Below are 11,161 nucleotides of genomic sequence, written 5' to 3'. Positions count from 1 at the left end.
GAAAATGGGTAAGCGTGTTATTTTATTAATAGCTGAAAGGTTTAAATTACTGGGTTTAAATTAAATGAACCATTCGGATTCACTCCCTCCCCTCATGTTCCAATTAACGCTCATGCTACATCCTTGATGCTACCAACCACATCGCTAATTCCACTTCGAATCACTTTTCCAGTTGCGCCACCATATCATTATTCATTATCGTGCTATTTGCTGGTTTTGTTGTATGAAGGGGTACTGATACTAAATGGATGTTTTAAAAAGAAAAGAAAACTTTAAATCATCAATGAAAATAGTAAAAATAGAATTGAACTCATGTCAACCGTGGTACAAACATTACACCATTACCATTTCACCATATCTACTTCATGAACATGAATCGTTATCTTTCAGTTTGAAACGCTTCAAATATAGTACAACCCAAGCGCCACAGATTAAGCTTAAACGACTGGAAAATTGAATATCCATAGTAAAAAAATGAAAGCTCCACAGCTTCATTGGTTTGATCAATAGATGGCGTATTACAACTCATCATTATATTGCTATCCTTTTCTCGCGATGTGTTTCGACAAGTTTCATCTTATCATGACCTATATAGCATTCTAACTTTTTGAGCAAAAATCTATATGAATGGTCGTGTGGTCAGATACGTGGGTATCAACACCAACGACCTTTACTCAAATCTCACTTGCTTCAGTGCTGGTGGTTTCCGTTCGAGTTTAGTATTTAAACAATCGTATCGCCGTTCTAGTTCTAGCGATGCATAACTTCAATGCGAAACCATACAACAGTACAGAAGAAATGAGAAAGCTCTCCTCCAAGCGATGAAGCTCAACTGGTTGGGGTATCCCACCAACAGAGAGCGCCACCATCTTTTTCGCTATTTTTAGAATGCATGAGTCGTTTGCCGTCTGCTAAACGAAGTCTTTCTATATTCCGTTTAGGTAGAGAACTTGAGTCGTTTAGAAGCCGTTTAGTGGTCGTTTAGTGGATTTGTGGCACTTGGGAATGAACAAAGAGATGTGTAAAAGTTCATCGATGCGTGTGAGAGAGTAGGGCTGATGAATAGAAAGAGATGGTATGAGTTTGTGTTCATTATTCCCGAAAAATTTTGCTTGGGTATACTTACTTACTTACTTATCCGGCGCTACAACCGCTTAGCGGTCTTGGCCTGCCTCAGGAGTGTCCGAAACCGCTCACGGTCTCGCGCCTTCGTCTGCCAGTCCGTTATCCCGGCCTTAATGGCGGACGCCTCCACGCCATCTTGCCACCTCAATTTGGGCCTACCACACCTCCTCTGTCCTTGTGGACGGCCTAAAAAGACGCTTGGGTATATTTGTTAAAAATGCTTAATTTGAAGCAAGGCGTGCTCTTCTTCACCTTGCAGAAAAACAACATGAGATGCTGTGCTTAAACGACTGGAAAATTAAATACTAGGTTAGAAGGCTATATAGGTCATGATAAGATGAAGCTAGGCGAAACACATTGCAAGAAAAGTACAGCAATATAATGATGAGTTATAATACGCCATCTGTTGAGCAAATCAGTGAAGCTGTGGAGCTTTCATTTTTTCTATGAACCTGCCTTCACGATTCTAGTTAGTTTTTTTGTATGGAGTTTGACAGTTAGAGGCTGAAATCATGTAAACACTACATACAAAACCACACAAACAAACTAGCCTGCAATTTTCAGTCTAGATTATTCTATAGAGCTATAGCTATAGCCACAAAGCTAGAATAAGATTCGAGTACCTGCTCGAAAACACGGTGTTGTTTACAATTATCCCAAGGTGCATTAAAGAGATCAGGTGGTGGAATCTGGAATCAAAGTGTATGTAGTCCAGGTGGTCTCATAGCATTTTTTTATAACCAATTTTGAACATCACTTTTTGACACAACGAGTGAAAACTTTTGCTCCAATGAGCTTTCTGGAGGCTTAACGAATACTCAAAACACTCTTAAAATCTTCATTCAGAAGCAGAAGCGATAAAAATCAGCCTTCTAAATTCATACACCTTGGGATAAGCCCACCTGTATATTATACTCACATAGATAGCTGCTCGAAAACTGCTATAGAATCAAGGATAATGTATTTAGAAGGTTGATTTTTACCGCTTTTGCTGGGCGACATTGTGGGGGACATCTGCCACTCTCTGCATACAAATTTCATTACCGCGCACCAGCCCTCCCCGATTATTATACCGGAGCCCCCGGAAGAGATGTGTCAAGTCGAGAAACGTCATTTTGCTCTGAACAACTTCACCTTGTCATTTATAACACCTTGTATACAATGCAAACAGCTGACAGACTGAAACTTCAGCCTACGAACTTCAAATGGAAAGGGCCCCAATATTTGAGTTTCCAGTCGTTTAAGCTTAATCTGTGGCGCTTTGGACAAATCCACTAAACGGCCACTAAGCGGGTTCTAAACGACTCAAGCTCTCAACATAAACGGAATATAAAAATACTTCGTTTAGCAGACGGCAAACCACTCATGCATTCTGAAAATAGTCAAATGCTGGTGGCGCCATCTGTTGGTGGGATACCCAACCCGTGGAGCTTCCTCGCTTGGAGGAGAGCTTTTTCCTACCCGCTGTACTGTTGTATGGTTTCAGCGATACGATTGTTTAAATACTAAACCCCAATGTAAACCACCAGCACTGAAGCAAGCGTTATTAGAGTAATGGTCGTTGGTTATGATACTCACGTATCTGACCACACGACCATTCGCATAGATATTTACTCGGAATGTTAGAAATCGCACACCAGCGCGAGCTTTTTGGCGACCATCTTGAACTCTCAAAAACCCTCATAACGACTTACAAAAAGGCTCGCTAGCGAGGAAAAATCGCACCGATTTGGAGCGTTGGCGAGCTCACGAAAACCAGTTTTTGGCCTGCGGGATGTGACCGAAGCGAGTGCTAAGATTTATAGAGCCAAGGTATTGTGCTTCATTTGACAAAAAATGCAAACGAACGGAAATTCAATATTTCTTTTCAAGCTTATCTTGAAATGCTTCACGAACGCTTTGAAAAGCTATCGAGGGCAAGAGCTTTCATTCGTATTTGATTTGAATTGGTAGATATTCCGTTGGCGGTTTTGGTAAAGGATACAGGGTTTTCCAGGATTTTTTATAGCCGTGGGGCACTTTATTGACGCTTTCTTTGGTTATTGGGGACCTTACACGATGCGTTAAAGCAAAAAGTTTACACTTGATTTGTATGAAAGAACGTAAACTTCCTGTCAAAAGATTATAGGGTTGTGTGGCTGAAATCCAATTTACGCCACAGTTCACGCTTTGTGTGATGTCCGTATTAAAATGAACCCATGACGGTCCTGGAACTGAACTGCAGATCCTGCAACATATACCTTTCGGTACTGGAACTGAACCCCATACTGATAGTTGAACTGATTAAGATTCCATGTCAGTCATGGAACAGATCCTGATTCCGAGCCCTGATACTGCTTCCTTTTATATTTCGGGACCTGAATAGTACCAGCACCTGAACCACTAATGGAAACATCTAGTCTAGTTTGCCTATTTTTATTTCTTGTTGCATCGAGGGGTCCTGCGGTACTATCATTAACTCGGACATCTTAATAACATGCCCATCCCATGGAACGTCGCCCTCAGCAAGGATTGACTATCCGGCTAAGTGGTACTAAGCATCGAAAGTCTATATAGGCTGGCATGATCCGTTACTCCTAAAAGATTTTTTTTCAGTTGCTTGTTTTCATACATCCGGATCCTGTTCTTTGGACCACTTATTGGAAAACTTTACTTGCACGTCGTAGAGGACATTGTTTAGTTATGCTTAATCCAAATATTAGGCCCATGTACTGAAAAATCTCGAAATACCTCGGAAAAACGTACAATTATTGAATTCTAACTGTAATTTGTATGAGATCTTCGGGACTTAAGCAATGTCAGGAATGTACACATCTATGACATATTGTACTTCGTTCGAAGGACAGGGACATAATTTTAATACTTAATGAGAGCTTATAAACACTTTAAGATCGATTGATTTGTTTGAGAAGATCCTATGTGTTGTGTGCGACAAAAGAGGTTGCCTACCCCTGGAAGCCGACAGGATGAGTGCCGATCGGGAGAGATAATCGGTGATCGGTCTTCTGCATGATGCAAGAGATCGATACACGAACGGAGGCTCTCTCCTACGGACCGCGATAAGGGTCAGACGTGCGTGCTACGCTTAATATTTGTTAAAGTGAATTTCATCTGTGGCGTTTAAAATAAAGAAACTAAGTTTTAAACAATACAACGCTATGTTTACATATATCCCAAATATATAGGGTTGTCTCGTGGTACAGTCGTAAACTCAAACGGGTTTAAAAAAAGCCCGTCATAGGTTCAAGCCTCTATGAACCGTTACCTCACAATAAGGACTGAGTATTCGACTTGGGGGTACTTATTAAATCTCTAAATCATCTGTATAGGCCGATATGACTACGTTGGTCATTCGCCAAATAGAAGAAGAAGAATCCATGGCCTCTTGCCTACGTTCGGGTTGTTCTACTGTATTAAGATTCAAATTACGACAACTTTTTTTTTCATTTTCTAAATCTTAACCTCGGTTTTAGTCTCTGTTTTCATTTTAACGCGATAGATATCCTACATCACCTCATGTTAAATCTCATAACTAAGTGTTTTTTTCACCAGTTTTTTGTTAAATTACTTTCAGATTATCTTTTGGGTCAATTTTGCTGACATATTCGGCCGTATCGGGGAGCTCGTTCGTCGAAGAACGTTCGTTGCTCATGAGTGCCCAGGATTGTACCACTAGATTGGGCAGAACAAAACCTAGACGGTTTTTTAACTTTTGATCATAGAGGGCTATGAAATGAGTGAAAATGAGCGTCGCGGCGAACGTTCCCGGGAACAAACGATAAATGCACTCTAGATAAAAAAATACTCTAGAATAAAAATCTAGACTCTTGATAAAAATTCGAAAACCGTATAGATTTTGTACTGCCTGACTTAGTGGTACAACCCAGTCCACTCATGAGCGACGAATGTTTCTCAACGAACGAGTTCGCCGGTACGGCTGTATATCTAAGCAGCCGCGAGCAGAGCTCTTTTTGGCAGAAGTGATCGCCTCAATCAGCCGTACCGGCGAACTCGTTCGAGGAGAAACACTAGGATGGCCAGTACAAAATCTATACGATTTTCTAATTTTTTATCTAGAGGACTATGAAATGAGTGAAAATGAGCATCTCGGCGAACGTTCTCAGAAACGAACGAGTTCGCCGGTACGGCTGCTAATTAACTTTTCCAAAAACAAATTGCGAAGGAAGTGTGAGGCAATATTTTGTGAGAATAATTGGACAAAACATGCAGGAAAATCATTTTATAAGTTTTCAAATAACAACAAAAGATGTCCGAAGTGGATGAAACATTTTGCGTTGCAGTTTTAGGAGGAAAAAAGGAGGTCCAGCAGTTTTTCGCTAGTGTCAAAGTAGTAAGCGAATAATTAAAAAGATGGCGCTGGTGTGTAACGTATTTTCATTCAAAATAAAGTTGTCTCCTTTGATGTTGGTTTACCACCAACGATGTTCGTTTAGGCCAATATTAGCCTTGATTATCTGGTATCACATTGATGTGCTCATTGCAGGATAGTTCATCCTACGTAAGACCCGATCCATACGGGGCCTGAACTCATGACTATAATGTTGTTAGGTTTCACTACAAGACCAGCTCAAATCCAACAGACCAACCGAAATTCTTGAATTGACTGCTATATTTCATAGCTAGTTAGATTAATATAATTGAATTTAATCAGTTTTAATTTCAGGATATAAAATCAAATGTATTGATTAGTGGAAATATATTTTTGCTCAAACAAAATTGTCACGAATTTCCGGCAAAACCTGAAACCCGAAAAAAGCACTTTTCATGTTTCACCACAGCAACGGAGAAAAGGAGAGGGATGTTAACTTTAGAGGTGTAGTCTATGGCTGGTATTATTCAGCCGTACCGGCGAACTCGTTCGTTCCTGGGAACGTTCGCCGTAACGCTCATTGCCACTCATTTCTTAGCCCTCTAGATCAAAAATTAGAAAACCGTATAGATTTTGTATTAGCCAACCTAGTGGTACAACCCTGTCCACTCATGAGCGACGAATGTTTCTCGTCGAACGAGTTCGCCGGTACGGCTGATTGAATCCGTTCGTAGCGGGAACGTACGGCGCTCACATGAAATTCTAGGGATGGCAACACATCTCATCAGCCCGGCCCTACAACGCCGCGGAGAATAACTGTAGCAACCATCTAGTACGTTAGGAAAATGAGTGTCGGGACGTACGCCGCCGCTACGAACGGATTCAATAATACCAGCCTATAGCAACCACTTCCTTGTTGTCAAGCGCGTTTCTATGCAATTGCTAAAATTTTCCACGGTGTTACTGCTAAAGCGCAACGCACCTTGATGCGTTAGAATGTTTATACACAGCCGTACCGGCGAACTCGTTCGACGAGAAACATTCGTCACTCATGAGTGGACAGGGTTGTACCACTAGGTTGGCCAGTACAAAGTCTATACGGTTTTCTAATTTTTGATCTAGAGGGCTATGAAATGAGTGAAAATGAGCGTCGCGGCGAACGTTCCCAGGAACGAACGAGTTCGCCGGTACGGCTGACAGTCTGAACTCACTGGCTGGTATTATTCAGCCGTACCGGTGAATTCGTTCGACGAGAAACATTCGTCGCTCATGAGTGGACAGGGATGTACCACTAGGTTGGCTAGTACAAAATCTATACGGTTTTCTAATTTTTGATCTAGAAGGCTATGAAATGAGTGAAAATGAGCGTCGCGGCGAACGTTCCCAGGAACGAACGAGTTTGCCGGTACGGCTGATTGAATCCGTTCGTAGCAGCGGCGTACGTCCCGACGCTCATTTTCCTTACGTACTAGATGGTTGCTACAGTTATTTACCGCGGCGTTGTAGGACCGGGCTAAAGAAATGTGTTGCTATCCCTAGAATTTCTTGTGAGCGCCGTACGTCCCCGCTACGAACGGATTCAATAATACCAGCCACTGGTTGAACTTCGATTCCTTGCCAACTATTAAATATGAGCTTTTTAGTTGGCTCGTTTGTCCATACAAAAAATTCTGAAATTTTTCTTGGTAGGCCATGAGATTTTTGTGAAATTTTCAAAAACCGGGTTTCCAATACAAACGCATGCTTTTTTTATTGAAATGTCAGCCAACTATTGAGCGTTCAACTAAAAAGCATGCAAACTAAAAATTGTTCAATTATTGAATTCTGACTGTATACCAGAAGAAGATAGAGATTACTAATATTTTATTGTAACAAAAGAGATTCACATTCTTTTTCGTTTTAAGAATGTGTTTAATTACCTTGTTTAAATTGAAATAAATTCAACTGTTACATGTGATCTTAACATGGCGATACAAACTGGTTTGTACTGGTTTCTAAAAGCCATTTCAAAACAAATCGGTCTTTTTTTTAACTAAACGATAATAACGCCAACAGTAAAACAAAACCAACATTTATGAATTGGTGCTGTTTAGTTATCGTATGACGTGAACATGAGTTTCACATTTTTGTATCAATTGCCCAATTGTTAAGTGAAGCCTAGCGCGTGCCGCTAAACAAAATGCAAATGCACGAACGATCCTAATTTAAACAATAAAGCTCAATTTATAACGTTGTTGTTTGACCACGTGTGTTGGATGCTTCTATAATGCTTGTTAGTCTAAGGGAAGTTATTCATCGTTCATGTTATTCATCACTCGGGCAAGTAATAGTAGAAAGTCATGCTGAAATAAACTTGCCCGAAGTGGTCCATTAGTATCGGGTTGATTATGATGGGTATATCATGTGTCATACATTTGTATCGTAAAGTAAAAAGACGCGTTACATGTAGACTCTTTACGTTAAACATATCGAACATTCAGGCGTGCATCGGAGGCATATTCATAATCACACTGCTAATGATATGTGTTGTAAACTACGAACTGATTCGTACAGAATTTGGAGAAAAATTTGCCACTGATATCAATAAGTGGAGGCTGTCACACCTGACAAATGTTTGCCAACGATTAAACAATGGAGGACGTACGTGGCGCAGTGTTTGTATAGCACACAGGACACTTCTCTAACACAGAATGTTACACTTTCAGATACAAACCTTCAGCCGGCGTTCTATCTGCACAGCAAAAATTACAGTTTGGTTTATTGCCCAGTGTTTAAGGCAGGCACCAGCACGTGGTTCTACAACTTTAATACATGGGCAGGATTCACGGAATACGAGATCATGCATAACGACAATCTGTTTCTTGCGCGTAAGTTCTACCCGATAGAAAATCGCGTCACGTTAATGCAATCGATGGCACATTCATTCTCGTTTATCATCGTACGGCATCCTTTCGAGCGTTTGATAAGCGCTTTTGAAGATCGACTGGTGAGTATGAAAAATGCGTACTATTCGCGTGTATCCCTAGCCATCTATCGCCGCTATCACCCGACGGGGAGCGGCAAAATTACATTCCGTGACTTTGTGCAGTACATTATCGATGATGTCGAATATCGCAACAGCACAATGGGGTTAGATATTCACTGGTGTCCAGTTAACAATATCTGCACACCTTGCTTAGCTAGATATGATTATATAATCAAACTGGAAACATACGAGCAAGATGTGGAAGTGATGATAAAAGCGGCAAAATTGCAAGGTAAAGTGAAACTAATGCAATTAAACCACGTCAGAAAGGAACCTGTCGAAGTTCTGATGATGAAATATTTTTCACAAATAACGCAGAAACAATTAGAAATATTGTACAGTATTTACGAGATCGATTTCGAATTGTTCGGATATTCTGCTGACAAATATTTTCAAATACCAAAAGCCGTGACGTGAATACAGTGAACCCTCTCTTATTTAAGAGGCGATGGGACTCTCGAATAAGAGGGGTTTTCAAATTACAGAGGTTGAAAGTGAATGAAAGGTCCATACAAGACAAGAAAGAGACAGAACATTTAGTATGCAGCCTTAACTGTTGCTATAGGAAACTGCGAACAGAATCGCTAATTTGAGCATACATCTTTCAATAACCATGGCAACACCATACACAAATAAGAGGGACACAGATTTCAGAGGTTTTCCAAATTAGAGGAACAAAAATGTACTGGAAATCAAGGGACTGTGCAAAATGTTCAAATAAGAGAGGTTTTTCAAATTGGAGAGGTGTCAAATAAGAGAGGGTTCACTGTAGTTATATTGCAAGAGAATCGGGAAAATTTGTAGAAAAGAAGCAATTACAGCTTTGTGTGTAAACGTTAAACTAAAACATGAAACAATCGTGTAATATGTAAAAATTAAGAAAATTAAATTAATACCTTAAATTTAAATAAGTTGTTAATTAACATGGTAAAATGTGAGGCTAAAGCTTGGATTAGGTTATGTATTTTATATTCAAATAAAACAAAAATCATTTACAGTTGTTGATGACTATGCATATTACCATTTTTCGAATAAGGACAATTCGATGAGAATCTTCTATATTTTTTTTTTGTTGCCGTAATTTGACTCTAGACCAAAGGAGTTGGTGCGAGGCCACGTGATCCACAAAATGCTGAATATGTTGTGAACTTTGTCAAAATTGCTTGTCAATTGCAAAAAAGAGCTTTTCCGTGGCCTCATCAAAAATCTACACATTGACGCAACTTGAACGACAAAAAGCTATACTACATGACAAAAAGACAAGCAATTATTATCGATTTTGTTTAGATGGAAAACATATTTAAAAAAAAAAAAATAAAATATTTTTAGATCGATAAAAACATAACCTTAACAAAAAATGTCAGCATTTTGTCATTCCCGTGGCCTCGCGCCTATTGTATGCAAAGAACAAAAAAATCCCTCGTGCTTGTATAATCTAGTGTTCCTGGGATTCATGAATTCTTTGTTGAGATTCATTCATATGATGTGATGAGTGATTCGAATCTCGAATCGAATCTCTAAAGGTTCACGAATCTTCAAAGATACGTGAATCTCAAAAATTGAATTCATGAAGAATCATAAATCTCCAGGATTTCATGAACCATTAGACATGTAAAATTGTCAAAATATTGAATTTGCGTGATCCTATGGTACAGTGATTAACTTGCAAGACATGCCCGTCGTGGGTTTAAGTCTCGCATGGACTGTTTCCCCGTAGCAAAACAGACTATCCGGCTGCGTGGTACCAAGAAGACTCGAATGCCTGTATAGGTTGGAATGACCACGTAGGTTGTTACGCCAAGACGAATAGAAGAAGCTCAAACTCGTAGTAGTTTGTAGTTTATATTATAGGATATTTGGTAGTTAATCGAATGCTTGTTTATCCCATTTTTAATAATAAAGAATATGAGATTTTTAAATACAAAGCTACACAATAACAAATAGCGAGTGGCCAGTCTCGTGGTACAGTCGTCTACTCGTAAGACATAACAGCATACCCTTAAAGGGTACAAACCCCGAATGAACCTTGCGACTCCCATACATAGGCCTATCTATTCTGCCATATGTGGATCAATAAGACACTAAAAGTTAAGCCCACTAGTGCTAGTAGTCCTTGACATACAACAGTTGTTGACCCAAAGAAGAAGGAGAAGAAAAAGAAACAATATAAACAACAATTATTATTATTATTATTATTATTATTATTATTATTATTATTATTATTATTATTATTATTATTATTATTATTATTATTATTATTATTATTATTATTATTATTATTATTATTATTATTATTAGTATTATTATTATTATTATTAGTATTATTATTATTATAATTATTTTTATTATTATTATCATTATTATTTTTATTATTTATTTCTTGTGTAGTGAATAAAACACGATCTGGAAATAATTGAATGTTGGTTTTTGTACTGTTTTTTTGTTTTGTTTCTTTAAATGCTACGTCTGTCGCCAACCAGCCTTAAACCAGTAGACTTGTTATTTTTCATTTGTAGCATTATAATTTGATCAAGGTAGGAAAAGATATATACATTAAGGAAATACAGAATCTAAGTCATTATTGAAATATCGGGGATAACAGCTAAAATTGCCAGAGGCGGATTTATCCATCTCGGGAATCTAAATGGGGTCCCTAGTTTCCATAAAAGTCCTCAAAATGT

At 38.9% G+C, this 11,161-nt stretch overlaps 1 protein-coding gene across 1 annotated transcript; it reads left to right on the top strand.

Moving 5' to 3' along the window:
* Window positions 1-7,745: 7,745 nt before the first annotated feature.
* Window positions 7,746-9,485, top strand: LOC133393815 (carbohydrate sulfotransferase 8-like). Its single transcript, XM_061660444.1, has 2 exons — window positions 7,746-8,095; window positions 8,161-9,485. Exons 1-2 carry the CDS (start codon window positions 7,843-7,845, stop codon window positions 8,895-8,897), a joined length of 990 nt encoding a protein of 329 aa, XP_061516428.1. The 5' UTR covers window positions 7,746-7,842; the 3' UTR covers window positions 8,898-9,485.
* Window positions 9,486-11,161: the final 1,676 nt, after the last annotated feature.

Source organism: Anopheles gambiae, chromosome 3 (genome assembly GCF_943734735.2).
Source record: "Anopheles gambiae chromosome 3, idAnoGambNW_F1_1, whole genome shotgun sequence".
Classification (NCBI taxonomy): Eukaryota; Metazoa; Arthropoda; class Insecta; order Diptera; family Culicidae; genus Anopheles; species Anopheles gambiae.
Note: the sequence above shows the minus strand (reverse complement) of the source record. Positions and strands in the feature narration are given on the sequence as shown.